The 18310-nt window shown below is 48.7% G+C and overlaps 2 protein-coding genes across 5 annotated transcripts in view; both read left to right on the forward strand.

Annotated features, from left to right (window-relative positions):
• Nucleotides 1–12379, forward strand: part of LOC147006378 (uncharacterized) — a 57181-nt gene extending 44802 nt beyond the window's left edge. Inside the window, exon 4 of one of the 2 annotated variants that reach the window (XM_085868965.1) lies at nucleotides 12244–12377. Coding sequence is in view for 1 of the 2 variants with exons in the window: in XM_085868966.1 (XP_085725092.1) it covers nucleotides 12244–12288 (45 nt within the window). In the remaining variant the exon portion in view is untranslated. Of the gene's footprint in view, nucleotides 1–12243 lie in introns of both variants that reach the window. The other variant, XM_085868966.1, reaches the window with a different exon arrangement.
• Nucleotides 12189–15384, forward strand: LOC147006379 (uncharacterized). 3 transcript variants are annotated; one of them, XM_085868969.1, is made up of 2 exons: nucleotides 12189–12325; nucleotides 12835–15384. In XM_085868969.1, exon 2 carries the CDS (start codon nucleotides 12843–12845, stop codon nucleotides 15378–15380), a length of 2538 nt encoding a protein of 845 aa, XP_085725095.1. In that variant the 5' UTR covers nucleotides 12189–12325; nucleotides 12835–12842; the 3' UTR covers nucleotides 15381–15384. The 3 variants fall into 3 exon arrangements, with proteins under 3 accessions (XP_085725095.1, XP_085725094.1, XP_085725093.1); XM_085868968.1 differs by having other exon boundaries at nucleotides 12201–12335; XM_085868967.1 differs by lacking the exon at nucleotides 12189–12325 and adding an exon at nucleotides 12340–12476.
• The last annotated feature ends 2926 nt before the right edge of the window (nucleotides 15385–18310 follow it).

The raw sequence follows: 18310 nt of genomic DNA on the forward strand, positions 1-18310 counted from the left end.
GCGGTGCCTCACTCATACTGGCCGTTTCATCCACACACACGGCCTCACTCACACACGGTGCCTCATCCACACACGGCGTGCTGGGAAGCACGTACTCTGGCACCATCGCCACCACACCACTCACACACGGGGTCGCTTCCACACACGGGGACGCACTCACGCCTTGCACCACACACACAGGGACAACCACACTGGGGATTTGTGTCCCCACAAGGGTCTCCGGGGCCTCTATACCCCCCAAGCTCTCCGTGCACCCGTTCGCAGCACTCCTCCCCTCGAACTCGCAAAGCACGACCGAACTCACCTGGTCGTGACTCGCCTCAAGGGGGCAGACTCCCTCCCCTCGTTCCTGGAGGAGGCCATCCAGGTGCTCGCACTGGGTCTCTACCCAGTCCGCCAGCTCACCCCCATTATCCTCCACTACCTCCGTGTGTGTGTGTGCGTCTCTAACCTTGTCCAATTCATGCAGTCTCTCCTCTATTTTTTCTGTCTCCCGTGTCTCTATACATTTATAAGTTTCTGTTGTCCCCTCCTGTCTATTAGTCTCCACTTCTTTCTGGCGTCTTTCCCTTATCTTTATGTAGGTCAACTTTGCTTTCTCTTTAAGTCGCTCCCGTCCTTCCCTGTTTTTCACTCCTTGCTCTTTCACGATCTCCGCGTACCTCATCCTTGCTTTCCGTATTAATTGTTCTTTTCTCTCCCTCGCAATTACTTTCACCTCGTCTCTTGTCTCCCGAATTACTTTTTCCTTACCTGCCTCCACCGCGGGCCCGACAGCCGTTGCACCCCATTCCAGCTCGTTCGTTCCTACACGTGGAGTCGCCATTTTGAGTTCCCTGCTAACGGCCTTCATGCCCGCCTGCAGGCATCGGCCCATGTTCTGCGTCTCACCCCGCAGCTCTTTCATTTCTTCCCTCATTTGCTGTGTATTCGCATCCATCGTCGTTTTCACTTCATTTGTATTTGTATCCATCTTTTCGTTCATTCCTTTTATTTCGTTTTTCACTTCGTTTGTCATTGCCGCCAGCATGGCGCATAGCTGGGCCATGTCGGGTGCGCTTGGGTGAGCCGTTTCGGCAGGGGTTGGGGAAGGGTTTTGGTGGAGAGGGGGAGGGGAGGTGTCATACACCGCGGCCGCTGCCGCACCCATTTCGGGCTCTGGGTTCAGTTGGGCGAGTTCGTTTTCCTGCACAACCAACATTTCCTGCACGGGGATTTCATCCTGAGCCATGGATTCTACACATTCTACATCCATTTCTAATACCCCCGGCTCCCGCTCGCCTTGAGACGCCATCTTGCTTCTCGTGAAGGGTTAATTTCGCTCGCTCGTAATTTGGAGGGAATCGGGGGTCGCTTCTCTCACCCCTGGACCGATTCCCGTGAATTTAGCTGGAGACAGGAGAGCCCGTTTTCCTGTTCTCCGATACCAGTGCCGCGAGGAGGGCGATGGATTTGTATCGCACGACCTGACACCAGTGTTACGGATTCGCGCCCGCCGGCGTGCTGACGGCCACGTAACACGAATCGCGGCACGTCGCCCACCGGACGGACAATCCAGTCGTGACCCTCTCGGACTAACGCCGGGAACCAGTCACGGATGGACCTTTCGGTCTCACCGCAATCGAGCCAATCGGCCCCCGCGTGGGATAGGGTTGCTCGCCAAATTCGACCTACCTAAGTACCCACACGGAGGGTAGACCGGGCGATCGCACCTCGCCGCAGGTCGACTTCGGACACGGGCCACTTAGCGACCCGTTCCGTACTATCGGGATAACCGAGCGGTGTTATCGTCGGCCTCGACGGTTCGATTAATTATCGGGCGTATTCAGCCCACTACCAACCCTTTACGTGAAGCAAGATGAGGATTCAATGAAAGAAATGACGAAGCGAAGCGGGAAAACAGTTCAACATAAAGCACATTTATTCGCGATGAACGGAAAGCACACATATACAATTCCACCAAAAGCACATAGGAAAGAAGAAGACAAAAAGCAAATGCGACAATGCAGATCTAATACCGACTACGCGAGCACACGGCAACACTTATTCAATTTTACTTCACAGACGGCGCCGACAACACACATTCCCAAAGCAAAAGAAAAGAGAACCACCCTCCAGGATGAGGGGGTAGGCGGGCCTGGGGCCGAGACCGTGTCGGGCCTACCCGTCTGATGATGAGACGCGGAGCGGCGGTGGTGCCTCAACTCCGCGGGCCTCGCGGACAGTGTCCGGCAGGGGGTGGGAAGGGGGCCCCCTTTGTCGCACTATCTCAGCGCGGGGGGAAACAGGAGGGGGTTGCTGATGCTCGGGGAAAGGAGGATATAACCCTGTCTCGGGTCCCGCGGCGAGCGTCTCCTCCTCCACCTCGGTCGCGTTGCTGGCCTCTCTGGTGTGCAGCTCCCGGCACCGACGCGAGCACCCCCTCGTCTGCCTTCGCCGCCGCCGCCTCTCCACAGCTCCGTCATCTTCACTCCGACTCCGCGAACTCCCAACTGCACTCCTTCCAACGCACACCACGACGACACTTTTCTGATGAACGCAGCCGCTTATATAAGCCCCGTGGCTTCGCCTCTGACCCCCTGCCTTCGACCTTTCACCTCGCTCCCCATTGGCCCGAGAAAAAGTGGGCGTGAATGCTTTTTGATCCATGAATTTGCATATAGCGACCGCCCTCCAACGCCCTGGAGGCGGGGCCAAATCGCCCCTCGCTCACCGATTGGACGGAACAAAAGTGGGCGTGAGTCGTTTTTGATCCGTTTTTCTGCGGAAAGTCCGTGGTTTTGTACACGCTGTTCGGCGCGCGCCCTGCACGAGTCCAATACCGGTACCCACAAGCGGCGCAAGAACGGTGGCGATGCGACGGTTGCGAGGTGTGACGGTAAAGGTCGTGGCTGTTGTGGTGAAGCGGCGTTGTGGTGGGTGGTTGATGTTGTGATGACTGTTGAGACGTGGTTGGTGGTGGTAATAATGGCGGTTGGTCCAAAATAAAGATAGTAAAAGAAAAACGGCTATCCTGAAGAGTCGCAGCACGCATAAATGACATTTATTCCCTCTAGACAACGGGTTTGGGCCTAACTACACATATACTTTCCGAGATATCTCACCTTAGGGACCTGAATGGTGGTTTGCGAATTTGGTCAACCACAACAATATATATATATGTTTTAATCATGTGGCAGTGAGGTATTTCTTAATAATGTTGCTGGGAGGTGTTTTTAATAATGTGGCAGTGAGGTTCGTCATCTAAAGTGGTTGCCATTGCAACCACTTTAGATTCGGATGTCAGGTCAGGTTCGATCTGTGACCTGCTACAGGTACCATGTAAACCTGTACTAACCTGTTCCATGGTCGGGTTGTCGGCGACTAAACCGTCTCCCCCACCAGGTTTTCTGGTGAGGAGGGTGTTTGGATATGGACACCCAGCAGGATTAAAAACAAAACCTGTCAAAGGGCGGAGGAGCTCCTTGTGAGCCAACGGCCATCCATATCTAGTGCCCAACTGTGTCTGCGGACGTCCTCCTGCAGTTGGGTTACTTCTTATTAGGAGGTTGGTGGCAGGATTTGCACTCCAGCCACCGTAAAACGCTTCATTCCGCAAAACGCAAAAACGCAAAAAAATCTGAAAACCCACTCCGTGGGAGTACCTCCTGTGCAGCTTCCCTTCGCAGGGCAGCTCACCGGATGACGGGATTGGGGCAAAGCCTTCGGGACCCCCAATCTTTGATAGGAGGGAAACCACGGGGTAACATCCCTGGGTCAGATTGCGGGAGAGTGTGTCGGAGTGGTGCTGAGGTGTCGTCCACCAGACGGCGGTCTCCTTGGGTTAACCTGAGGCGGTCCCTTCGGGTGGGTGCCTGGAATGTCCTATCCCTAAGAGAGGATGATCACCTGTCTCTGTTATCATCTGAGCTCAAGCGTTTGGACATCGGGATTGCAGCTCTCTCTGAGGTTCGGAGACCGGATTGCGGCGAGATAATGGTGGGTGGTTACACCTACTATTGGTCTGGTCGCTCTGATGGTTACCATACCCAAGGAGTTGCTGTAGCTGTGTCCAATAAGCTGACCCCAATGATAATTGAGGTAACACCGGTCAACGAGCGTATTATGAGATTAAGGATTCGTCACTCCTTAGGTGTCATTTCCCTGGTCTCTATTTATGCTCCGACTGAGGCGAGTGATCTTACCGTGAAGGACACATTCTACGCCACACTCGAGTCTGTGGTTGATCAGTGCCCCAGACGAGATACACTTCTAGTCTTGGGGGATTTCAATGCATCGACTGGAACTGATAGGGATGGTTATGAGGTGTGTGTTGGTCCCCATGGGTCAGGAACTATGAACCAGAATAGCACTAAGTTCCTTGACTTTGCAAGAAGTCATGGACTTAGGGTGGCTGGTTCATGGTTTCAGCGCCCGCAAGCTCATCGCTGGACTTGGTATTCCAACGCTGGCGGTGTGGCAAAGGAGATTGACCATGTCCTCATTGACGGTCGTTGGAGGATGATCCAGAACTGCAGGGTCTACCGGAGTGCTCAGTTCCTCAATACTGACCACAGGCTTGTTGTAGCAACTCTAAAGCTGCACCTTAAATCCTGGAGAATGGTACCATCCCAGCCTAGGCTGGATGTTGCCAAGCTCAGGGATGAGAGAGTAGCTGAGGAGTTTGCGAACAGGCTGAGTGGACACTTGGGGGTCTGGGTGCTTTGGGGGTCCTGAAGAGTTGTGGAGCACCTTCAAGACCACCGTCCTTGATGTTGCCGGTGGATGCCTTGGAGTTCACCGCAGGGCAAAGAAGAATTTTGTCTCTCAAGGGACACTGGATACCATTGACCAGAGTCGCAGGGCCAGGCTGAATGGCAGAGCTGAGCTGTTCAGGGAGCTGAGGCGTAAAACTGTACGTGCACTGAGGGTGGACAAGGAGGCCTATGTGCGAGGAATCTGTGAGGGGGTAGAGCATCACCTGTGGACAGGTGATTCTCGTCCCGCTTACAGGGGAATTCGCGCATTACGTTCATCCAAGCCCATCCCTCGGAGCACTGCAGTTCGAGCAGAGAGTGGTAGGCTCTTGACAGAGGAGTCTGAAGTGAAGGCCCGCTGGGCCGGTTACTTTGAGCGGTTGTACCAGGCTGATCCCCCAGCTGTCGAGTTGGACGTCAAGGGTGTTACAATCCCTGTTGCTGACCCTCGAATCAACTGTGGTCCACCATCGCTTGTGGAAACACGGGCTGCGGTGAACCAGTTGAAACGGGGCAAAGCTCCAGGGATCTGTGGCATCCATGCCGAACTTCTCAAGGCTGGTGGAAATGCTGCACTCGCGTCGTTGCATGCAGTTTTGTGCTCTGCCTGGAACACAGGCATCATCCCAACTGACTGGAAGAGGGGCCTTGTTGTCCCTCTCTGGAAAGGGAAGGGTGATCGCCAAGACTGCAACAACTACCGAGGGGTGACGCTGCTCTCAGTGCCGGGCAAGGTCTTTGCTCGGATAATTCTTGATAGGGTTCGCCACCATCTGCTTGAGCACCAGCGTCCAGAGCAGTCAGGCTTTACACCAAAGAGGTCAACGATTGACCGTATCCTTGCACTTCGTGTCCTCACCGAACGCAGACGAGAGTTTCGGCAGGGGCTGCTTGCAGCCTATGTTGATCTCTGTAAAGCGTTCGATTCAGTGAATCGGGATGTCCTCTGGAGGATTCTTGGTCTTCGTGGGGTGCCACCAAAACTGATCGATCTGATGTCTGAACTCTACTCTGGTACTGAGAGTGCTGTGAAGTGTGGTGGTACCATCTCTGACTTATTTCCAGTTGTTACTGGAGTTCGTCAGGGGTGTGTACTTGCCCCCACACTTTTCAGCACTTGTATGGACTGGATTTTTGGGAGGATGTCGGAGAGATCAAGTTGCGGTGCATCGTTTGGCAATGTCAAGATCTCGGACCTTGATTTTGCAGATGATGCAGTCATCTTTGCGGAGACTTTAGACATCCTCTTGGGGGCCCTCGAGGTGCTGAATGAGGAGTCGGAGCCGTTGGGATTACGGATTTCTTGGGTCAAAACAAAGATCCAGGCTTTCGGTGACATCTTGGATGCTGCTGTCCTGTCTGTGTCTGTTTGTGGTGAGGATGTTGAGGTCGTGGATAGATTCACTTACCTTGGCAGTGATATTCATGTCTCCGCAGGTTGTGAGCCGGAGGTCAATAGACGTCTGGGTCGGGCCTGGGGAGTCATGGATTCACTGGATCATGGGGTGTGGCGCTGCCGGTACCTGTGCGGGAGGACGAAAGCCCGAGTCTTCAGGTCCTTGGTACTTCCAGTCTTGCTCTATGGGTGCGAGACTTGGACTTTGACCAAGGATCTGAGACGGAGACTTAATTCCTTTGGTACCAGGTCTCTTCGGAGAATCCTTGGCTATCGCTGGTCGGATTTTGTGTCCAACGAGCGGTTGCTGAGAGAGACTCGGATGAGATTTGTTACCTGCATAGTCCGTGAGCGTCAGCTGCGGCTGTATGGACATGTGGCTCGTTTTCCTGACGCTGATCCTGCTCACCAGATTCTCTCAGCGAGGGAGTCTCATGAGTGGAGGAGGCCAGTGGGCCGACCACGTGCCTCATGGTTGCAGCAGGTTGACCATCATCTCAAGGAGATGGGGATGGGCCTGGCATCTGCCTGGGGGATGGCCAGACGGAGGCCCCTGGAGTACCGGCGGAAAGTGGACGCAGCGACGCGCTGTTCTGGCACATGCTCCCATACCTGACCTGACCATTGCAACCAGGATGCTCTTTTCCATGTAGTGGCACCATTCTGTATATACCTTCTTGTTTGTAATGTGGCAGTGAGGTGTTTTTAATACCATGGCAGTGAGGTGTTTTTAATACCATGGCAGTGAGGTGTTTTTAATACCATGGCAGTCAGGTGTTTTTAATACCATGGCAGTCAGGTGTTTTTAATCATGTGGCAGTGAGGTGTTTTTAATCATGTATCAGTGAGATGTTTTTCTACGCCCGATATATATATCTATATATATATATATATATATATATATATATATATATATATATATATATATATATATATATATATATATATATATATATATATATATATATATATATATATATATATATATATATATATATATATATATATATATATATATATATATAGTGACGTCCACAGGACTTGAACAGTCCCGCCAACGGAGAATGAGCCGAAACGATGGAGGCGGTTTATTTATTTATAACCCAAACATGGCGGTTCAAATCGCTCTACCGCAAACGGGACGAGGAAGGTGGCACGAGTCACTTTTCACTGAGTTGATGATGTTTATTTGTTTTTATTATTGACCAGAAATAGCAAGACTCGGCAAGAAAAAGGATCCGGGGCGATTCGACGGGATGGTGTGGGATCGGGCGTGGGGAAAACACAGACAATTCCAATGAATATACAGATCTCAAACCCTCTAAGGCGCCAAGTACACACACACACACACACACAAAACGTAGCTATTCTGGTGGTCAGGCTGGACCGTGGTGTGGACGCAACTGTCCCTGGATTGGCGTCGGACGAGCTGGCCTTGCTCTCGTCAGAGGGGGGGCAGGAGACACTGTGGTGCTGTCGACCTCCTGGTCTTGGCCCAAGTCCGCTCACAGCCGCCAGGGAACCAGTTCTGGCGCCAAATTGCGAGCAGGAGAGGGAGGCAGGTCCGCCCGCCGTTCGACCCCGTACTCCGAGTCAGCAGAACCCCAGAGCCAACCAAGGTGAGACACGAGGCTCAGCAAGGCTCCAAGACACGATGAAAAACACGATCGAATCCGCGCAACAACAAGCACGCTTCCTGCGCAACAGCCTCCACACCAAAAAAACACGATCTTTTCGTCCCGATCTTCTTCCTCTTCCTTTTCGACCCCGAACAGAACCTTTTTATCCTTGGTCCTCGTCACTTCCAATCGAGCCGTTTTATTGGCCCACCGCCGTCGCCTTCCGCCAATCGTGATCACGGGGTGGAGCCATCCGCAGCACTGTCCTGTGACGTCACGGCCAGCCTCCAGGGACTACTAAAAGGGGTTTACGCAGACACACTTACCCTATCCCGTGTCCCTATCTAATTACGTGACAATTATCATTTCCCCCTTGAGGAAATGAACATTTACTAGACAACTTATCACCACTGAATTGCTACTTATTACATCGAGATCCTGGTAAACTCGAACAGCATGGCATACCTAATTAAACATCCTAATTACCCTTTGAATGCATACCCCCCCCTCAAACGTAACAATATATATATATATATATATATATATATATATATATATATATATATATATATATATATTTTAATAATGTGGTCGTGAGGTGTTTTTAATAATGTGTCTTTATGAGGTGCGGTGTTTTTATACGCCCGGTATGGATATCGGGCGTATTATGTGATACCGGTCGTCCGTCCGTCTCTCTGTCTGTCTGTCTGTCTGTCTCTCTGTCCGTCCGTCCGTTCCTGTCCGCACTCCAACTCCCAAAGTTTTCAACTTTCACGTTTAATATTTGGTACATAGGTACAGACTGTGGAGACGTGTGTCGCGACATACGTTCGTCATCGAAAGTGGTTGCCATGGCAACTAGGATGCTGTTTTCCATGTCGTTGCACAATTCTGTATATACCTTCTTGTTCGGGCGTATATTGTGCTCACTCGTGCTCTTGTTTATTTTCAAATTTTCTGGGATGTTTCGTTTTGACCTTACAGCCTCTTGAGCATGCCAGAATCTGAGGCCTCGGCCTTGTGTCAGGTGTGCTTCTATCTTCTTTATTTATAAGACACTCTGCTTATGTAAATGAGCACTCGTTTTACTCTGCGTGTGTTACACATTATGTGCAGCGAGTTTCACCTCCTTGTGCACTGTATTTATTACTTACGAAATCTTTAGATTTTGTAAGTATATTGATCACTTCCATCCTCTGTTTGTGTGTTTGTAGGCACGATAACTCGAGAACGGCAGAAGCTGCCAATGTCAAATTACACCACGTGATTCAGGAGGGTGATGCCTAGCGCTGATTAGATTTTGGTCAAAATCGGTCAAAGGTCAAGGTCACAGTGAGGTCAAACATCCAAGTAAAAGTTATAACTCGAGAACGGAAGAAGCCACCAATGTCAAATGACACCACGTGATTCAGGAGGGTGATGGCTTGCGCTGATTAGATGTTGGTCAAAATCGGTCAAAGGTCAAGTTTACACTGAGGTCAAACATTCGATTTTTGATGGTTTGGTACAGAATCATCGTCGAAACTTCTGGTTTGCGTCGCAACCTTCTCGAGACACAGCTTTTATTGGACAATGTCAGAGGTCAAGTTGACGATTTCGTAAGTACCAGTCTATGACTGCTTGTTACTTACGAAATCTAAATATTTTTCTTCAGAAATAAGCTTTTATTAGACAAGGTCAGAGGTCAAGTTGACAATTTCGTAAGTTTCAGTCTGTGACTGCTTGTTTGTTTGTTTGTTTGTTTGTAGGCACGATAACTCGAGAACGGAAGAAGCTCCCAATATCAAATTACACCAAGTGATTCAGGACGGTGATGGCAAGCTCTGATTAGATTTTGGTCAAAATCGGTCAAAGGTCAAACATCCAAAACATGATAACTCGAAAAAAGTTACCACAGGTATTGTTGACAGAGCGTGAGTTTGGAAGATCGAGGTAAGTACGGCGTAATTTGTGTGTCAATTCGTCGAGTTACGGCTGTTTTTAAAAATTCAGTGTTAGCGCCCATGGCGCAGAACGCCTTGTCGAGTTGTAGGCCGCGTTGTGTTTTCGATAAAGATGGTGTTTAAAAGTCATTTTTCATCCCAATAAAGCTTGTCGTCGCATGCCTGACTCGGTAAGCCGTAGGATGGTGTAAAGATTGTTTGTGGATGGCCGAATATTATGGTTTTATGACTTTGATAAAATCTTATGAAATAATTCCGTAAATTCCTGTGGAGAAATGGAGTATTTTTGCTTCGGTCGATGTTACGAGTTCGTTTTAACCGATTTTAATTTCGTCTTCGGTTTTTGTGATCACTTGGGACGCTTAACACTTGGTTGTCGAAATTCTGGTAAAAATCGGATGTTTTGGAGACGTTTTAAGATTGTATACAAATATTTCACCCGCCGCGACACGGCTCGTCACGTCCATTCGGGTCCTGGGTGTCCATTTTGGCTCATGAAGAAGCCTGTGGGTGGCGGAGAAATTCCGCTGCCATCCGACATTCAGACTGCACTCGGTGCACGTTCAGGGCCAGGGTGCCAGCTCAGGGAGCATGCTCCATGTTAAGTAAGGAGCTCTGAGCCGTGCCGAAGCTGAGAGGCATCTGAGTTGGTTTCCGGTCCCAAAACCTGGCAGTGCGTAGCGAGGGCCTCTGTGACCCAAAAGAGGAACAGGATTTGGGACACAGCACGTCACTTTCCGGTCCTCGCCCCACCCTTCGCCTGGGGCATATAATAGGGGTAGCACGGAGCCGTTAGAGCCTCCTCCCTCTTCTTCAGAAAATTATTTGTTTGTGATTGCCGTCCAGAGTGCGCTTCTTCAAAGAGAGCTTCTTCTTCTTCGAGGACCTGATCTGAGGCGAATGCCATCCTTCAAGACTCCCAGCCGTGCTGTCGATGTCCTGCCACCCCCGTGGAGCCAGACGGACCAGTACACGTTGCCATGAGCCCTGGCGAATATATAGGCAGGAGATAACGCGCCATATTACGAAGTGGGAACGCTCAGGTGGAGCAACCCACAGAGGTACACGCTACACATACAGACCTTTACACGGTTGGGTTAGGGATCTTTCTCCTCACGCATCCATTCTCTTCTCTCTCTCTCAATCCACCCCTCTATCCCGTCTCATGTGGACGCACAGTTTGTGGTTTTATCCAGATCTACAGAGAGTGAAGAAGCTGCTGCTCGCCGATCTTAGGGTGACAGATGGTACGGCAGAGGATGGAGTCATCAGTAAAGAGATAAAGAGGATTTTCCAGAGAATCGGAGAGATAATTGATGAAAACCAGAAAAAGAACAGGGCCCAGAACGCTGTGCTGAGAAACTCAAGCCTGGATAGGAAGAGGGGAATGAGAGAACTCCATTTAGGGTCACACGTTGACTGCGACAGGAGAGGAAGTCTGCGAGCCATGAGTAGAGATGGCCTTGGATACCAGAGAAAGAGAGCTTGGTGAGCAGAGCATTTTGCCAGACCGTGTCAAAAGCACGTGATATGTCTGGATATGGCTCTGATTTCATGTCTGGCATTGAGGTACTCCATCCATTGTTGGGAGTGCAGAAGCATCATATCCAGGGAAAAGTGAGCTGGTCAGAAACCATATTGATGATCGGAAATCAGGCCATTGGAGAAGAGGAAGGATTTAATGTCTGAAGCGATGATGGATTCCATTACCTTGTTGATGACTGGCAGAAAGGCTGATTGTTCTGCAGTGAAAGGGATCTGTTTTTGCACCTTTTTTATGCAGGGCAGTAATGTTTGCTGATTTCCAAGCAGATAGATGGCAGGTGACCTTGGGCAAATGAGAGGGTGAATAGAACAGAGAGGGTGAGCAAGAGCAGAGCAGGGTTATCGGGCAAGTGGGCTGATGCCATCTGGACTGGTTGTCGAATATGAGTCGAGGTTTGACAGCAAATCTCCACCTTGTCAGGAGAAAAGGACACAGAGTCCAGGGACACCTGGGTGTGACTGGGTCAGGTGGGTACAGAAAGCGATGATTTTGGACACATGAAAGGAACTTCAGCCTTTTCGGACACAAGAAAGGAAACAAACACAGATATGAGGCATTCAGCTTTTTCACGTGCCGTATCAGCAGTGCGGCCATTTGAGGTAAGGGAGGGGATGGAGGGGGAATATACACCAGAAACAGATTTGATTCGACAGTTGAGAGGGATAGGAGGGAAATGTGGAAAAAATAAAAACTGATGTTCATGAGGAGAAAATACAATAAACACGATCACGAACACAAACGGGGAGAAGGGTAGGCCTCAAGGTAACACGAGATGAAAAGACGAGGAAAACTCAACAATTAGCACAAGTTTTAACACAAGACCGAACTGGAGACACACAGTAAACAGAGAAAACTTTGAGAAAGTTGGCAGAGACCCTGAAAAGGAACCGCCAACATCAATTTTCATCCGGTATTGATAAATTTGTTGGTGTTGGTGTGGCACAGGCATGATGGACCGAATGGCCTCCACCTCCATCTAATTTCATTGTGTTTCTTTTTCTAGGACGGAGGAAACAGAAAGAAAACAACAACAAACAAGGTTTCATGACACTCGGGAGAGGGAACACCTCCACCAGGCTGAACAGGTTCCGTTTTGTATCCCACTCATCAGCCGGATCTGAATTCGGTCCTGAACCCAAATCGAATCGACTTGTTCTTGTCACATAACCAAGTTTTGTGTAAACTCATCCACAACCTTGAGAGACAGCCAAAATACATCAATTAATATTGATCGTGGTATGGATCTGTCGAAAGGGTTAAAATGGGTTTAGTTTATAGTAGTTATTTCGTGGTGCATGTTCAGCATCATTGTACATAATAAATGTATGTGACAAGGCAGTGTTGACGTTGTCTGGCGAATGACTCGTCTTCCTGCCAAAAATATTTTTGTTTAATTTATCATTTCCCTTCCTTTCTGTTTCACGTGGTTTTCTGTGAGTTGGCAGAATTCCTTTTTATTTCTTTATGACCCTCTTACTACCTTTTTAACAAGGGGAACCAGACAACAGTTCTTTTCTGGATGAAAAATTTGTTTTTTATTTTATTCTGTTTACTGACCTGACACTTGGATTCCTTTCATTGCTTGGTCCTTCAGGAAAGGTGATGGAGCCAGCAGGAATCGGTCCAAGATTACCCTGCAACCCGAGTACATCTCAACAAAACCAAGTCTCAATTATCCAACATGTCCTGAAACACCAGCACCCTGTACTACGGACTGAACCGATAGGCGAACAACACGAACAGAAACGCGAACAAATTAAAGGGAAACATCCACAAGCTGAACAGATACTCTCACAATCTCAACATCACAGCCAGAAAATCAAACGGAAACACGATGAATCTGAACAAAAAGACCAGGAAGTCAAACTCCAACAAAGAGAACAGAAACACAAAGAAATCGAAAAGAGACATCAGGGAACCGGACAAAAACAGCTGCAAGTTGAACAGGCAATCTCTCAAAAAGCCTCAGACTTTGGAACAACTCTTTCTCTCCCAGGTGCCTCTCAGCCACATAAATCATCAGGTACACGACCTGCTCTGAATGACCAACAATCCAAACTCCGAGGTGAAGAGAAACAACTGGAATCTCAGCACAGAATGGAAGAGATAAGCAAGGAAACCGAACAGACACGACAGAGGTCCGATGAAATACGTCGGCGAATTGATCAGGTAATGCAACAAAACGCCTCAATCTTGTCTGCAGAATACGTAGTCAATCCAAGTATTCCTCAACCAGGTACGTCGCAGCCAAATAAATCGCCAGGTACACGACCTGCTCTGAATGACCAGCAATCCAAACTCCGAGGTGAAGAGAAACAACTGGAATCTCAACACAGAAGGGAAGAGCTTTGCAAGGAAACCGAACAGAGACGACAGACGTCTGATGAAATACGCCAGCGAATTGAACAGGTCATCCAACAAAACGCCTTAATGTTGTGGACACAATACGGAGTCAATCCAACTATTCCTCTGCCAGGTACATCTCAGGAAAACACATCCCCACTTACAGCCATGTATTTGAAACGACAGCTCTCCAAACAAGAAGGTGAAAGGAGATATCGTGAACTTCTCCAGAGAGACGTACTGAGAAAAGAGAAAATCAAACAGAATCACGAAAAAAAATGCCTTGAACTTAGACATGCAATCCAAGAGGTAACCTTCACCTTGCAAACAAAATATGGAGTCAATCCAAGTATTCCTGAACCAGGTCCGTCTCAGGCAAACTCAAGCAAAGTTAAACTTTTTGCTCTGGAAGATCAACTGCACAAACTCCAAGATGAAGAGAGACGTCAGCAACATTTACAGAAAGACAAAAGGAGACAAACGGAGATCGAAACACAATGCCTTGGAGTTGAACAAGCAATCCGGGACGTAGCCTTTGCCTTGCAAACAAAATACGGAGTCAATCCAAGTATTCCTCCACCCGTTCCTTCTCAGCAAAGCACAAGCCAAGTTAAACTTTCCGCTCTGCGAGATCAACTGTGCACACTGCAAGATGAAGAGGGACGTCACGAAGAATTACAGAGCGACAAAAACAGACAAATGGCGATCGAAAAACAATGCCGTGGAGTTGAACAAGAAATCCGGGACGTAACCTTGACCTTGCAAACAAAATATGGAGTCAATCCAAGTATTCCTCAACCAGGTCCGTCTCAGAAAAACACAAGCTTGGTTGAACTTTTTGCTCTGGAAGATCAACTGTGCACACTGCAAGATGAAGAGAGACGTCAGCATAATTTACAGAAGGACAACAAGAGACAAACGAAGATCGAAAAAAAATGCCTTGGAATTGAACAAGGAATCCGAGATGCAAACATTATCTTGCAAACAAAAAACAGAGTCAATCCAAGTATTTCTGTTCCAGGTCCGTCTCAGAAAAACACAAGCAAAGTTAAACTTTCTGTTCTGAAAGATCAACTGCACAAACTCAAAGATGTAGAGAAACGTCAGCAAGATTTACAGAAAGACAAAAACAGACAAACACAGATCCAACAGAAATGTCTGCAAATTGAACAGGCAATCCAAGAGAAAACCTTCGTCTTGCCAACCGTGTATGAAGTCAATCCAAGTTCCCCTCCACCAGGTACGTCTCAGGAAAATAAATCCCCACTTACACCATCTGTACTGGAACACCAGGTGTCCAAACTCCCTCATGAAGAGGGACAACAGGAATCTCAATGCAGAATGGAACTGATATGTAAGGAAACCGAACAGAGACCACACTCCTCCATTGAAAAACGCCGGCGAATTGAACAAGCAATGAAACAGAAAACCTCAAACTTGCACACAAAATACGGGGTCAATCCAAGTACTCCTCTACCAGGTACGTCTCTGGCAAACACTTCCCTACTTACATTACCTGTTCTGAAACACCAGCTACCTGAATTCGGAGGTGAAATGATCTTTCATGAATCTCGACGGAGAGACGAACAGAGACAAGAGAAAATCGATCAGACATCCAGGGAGATGGAACAAAAATGCCTGCAAATTGGACAAGGAATCCAACACAACATCTTCGTGAAAACAAAATACGAAGTCATCGAAGGAGGCGCTGGGACTACAGTAAGGTCTTGTTCTCCAAGGGAGGATTCGAGTGCCGAGTCACCTTTGAATCAGGACGCGGTGTCTCATTGGGTGTAAACCCCAAATGTTCTCTTCCCTCTCAACCAGATATAAAAGGATCACCCTGTCCAAGTTTAGCACCGAAAGAATCACCCTCACCGAAACCACCACCAATATCTTTCCAGGAAGTCATAAATAATATAAATACGGGAAGAGGTCGAATAGAATAAGCACAAGAGGAAGAATCGAAAAAGTTAACAAGGTTGGGGGAGGGGGAGAGTGGGTGATGTGGAGGAAGTGCGAATAAATACAAATACTTTGTGTTTTAACAAGAGGAAACAGAAAACAGTTCTTATCAAGATGAGAAGTTTGTTTTTGATGTTATACTGTTGACTCACCTGACACTTCTTTTAAATGCTTGGTCCTTCAGGATAGGTGATGGAGTCAGCAGGAATCGGACCAAGATTACCCCCCAACCCGAGTACATCTCAACAAATCTTACTCCCAATTATCCAACATGTCCTGAAACACCATCAATTTGTACTACGGACTGAACCGATTGGCAAACAACACGAACAGAAACACAAACAAATTGAGAGGAGACATCCTCAGGCTGAACAGATACTCCCGCAAGCTCAACAGTGAACATCACCATCACCATAGACAGTGAAACCAACGAAAACACGATCAAGTTTTACTCTGAGCTGAATGAAGAAACCAGGAAGTCAAACTCCAGCAAAGGGAAGGGAAACACCAGGAAATCGAGAGGGATGAATATCGAACAGAGACTCCTGTATATCGAACAGAGACGACATATCGACCGCCCGCGCTCCAGCACGGTTCATGACAGCATCGTCGACAGCTCGCGCCCCGTACTGTCCGTGACATCATCGACCTTTCATGCCCCCAGCATGGCCCGTAACATTATCGTCGACCACCCGCGCTCCGACACGGCCCGTGACATCATCGCCGACAACCCGTGCCCCGGCACTGCCCGTGATATCGTTGACCACCCGTACCCCAGAACGGCCCTTGACATCATTGTCGATGCCCACGCCCCGGCATGGCCCATGACATGTATCTTACATCCAGTGGAACATATCGGGCCCAACAAAAAAAATTATATATACCGGATATACATATGTATATTGTTGTGGGCCGGCGGGGTCGGGTGAGAAGACCACGAGGTGGGGGAAAGCTACGTCGATTCCTACCAGACTCCCCGGAATTGTCGACCATCGCTCCCGGATAATTCCATGACGCGGCGGGTCACTTAACCGATCGTGGACGCCAATAACTCAACCGCGACCTTGGGTCCTCCTCTCTCGAATCAGGTTACCCAATTAACCACGCGGTTTAACCACCAGGGAACCGCGCCCTCGGTACTCCTTGTCCGAACCGGATCACTTCCAACTACGGATCACCTTTCCGGATCGGATGCAGCGGAGCGGCACTGCCAAGGACGTACCGACTCGAAGGAACGGATTGTTGGGAATATAGACCCGGCTAAACTTTGACCCAAACCATGTTGGACCAATGGAGGAAAAGACAAAGGCAAGCTGGGAACATTTCTACAATTATTATTTATTTACAATAAGCGAGGAAAAGCATGTGGCACAACAAAAGGTTTATTGGGGATGTAATGCAGGGAAAGATGAGAGAGGTGTGGGGTGTGACAATTATACAAGCAACTTACAAAAGCAGACACAGTGCAGACATGACGAGAGATTAACAAAAGCAACAATAAAATATCTTAAACAGGCTTACTTAACGGACAGGCGCCAACACTCTCAGACAAAGTAAACCCAATTGTGAAAGGAACCTTTGCAGCCAGCGAGGGATGCTCCGTGGTGCGGCACCCAACAAAAGTTGTGAAGTTCGGTCCACGGCCGCACGAGTGATAATCGTGTCTGCAGGGGGGCTCGAGTGGAGAAGAGCGGAGTCCAAGGCCGAGAATGGAGCAGTAGACAGGACCAGGTAAGAGGCTTGGTCGAGGTCGTGTTGGCGGGGACTAGTACAGTCGGCGGGCCGTTGAGGCGAGACGTAGGCAGAGCTAAGCCGCAGGAACACTTTCACAACTCCTTCAATTCTCCACTTTCCGACCGACTTCTCACGCCTTCGACCTTCTTTCAACCAACTCCCACCGACTTCTTCCTTTCGATCGACAACAAACGACTTCTTCCTTTCAATCTCCCAACAACCACCCACGCCGTGCGTGTCTGGGTTTGGGAAGGTGGATGGTGGCGCAGCTTCCAAAGCGAACCTCGGGATTTTGCCTCAGAAAACGAGACTTCAGATACAGCGGGTTGACGGTGGTACACTGTGGCCAGCGAAACGAGGATAGCAAGCGAGATGAATTTACCTAAGCAGTGAAAAGAGGAAGAGTGGGAAGTGGAATGGAAGGGAAAAATGATTTGATAACCTCACGAATAGCCCATCGCAACACACTCCCTCGTCTTCCCACTAGACAAAAGCTAGGGACCTAACCACATATATTAATGGAATAACTGACTCAGGACAACTATCTGTTGTTTGCATTCGGTTCCGAGAACCGTAACAATATATATTGTTATGAATTTGGAAACCTATCACACACAACATTCAGGTCCTATTGCTCAGTTATATTGGTAAGTATGTGTTTTATAGATAGTTTCCTTTCCCTTGTCTAATGGGTGATTAAATGTAAATGCGCTGTGAGTTACTTTGATAGGGTTTTTCTTTTATTTTTGCACCTTCCCCTCGTTCTGACCGGCTCCATTGTTCTTCGTGCGTTCAACCACGAACATGGGCGGGGATTCGCATCACCTCAGCTCGAGACTCCACCCAGGATGGGAGGGGTAGCCAATAATTGACACCCCCAACACTCCTCTCGCTGAAGAAGCTGCATGAAGCAACCAAAAAAGGCCTCCCCAAGGTAAGCACCTTGCTGTTTCAAACACTTCCCAGAGTTCCTACACAGCTATAAAGATGTTCACACATAGTAGTGGACGCAGTGACACACTGATCCG

This window comes from Eptatretus burgeri, unplaced genomic scaffold (assembly GCF_056783735.1).
Source record: "Eptatretus burgeri isolate ZD-2024b unplaced genomic scaffold, Ebu_testis_v1 Ebu_testis_scaffold_3182, whole genome shotgun sequence".
NCBI classification, from domain to species: domain Eukaryota; kingdom Metazoa; phylum Chordata; class Myxini; order Myxiniformes; family Myxinidae; genus Eptatretus; species Eptatretus burgeri.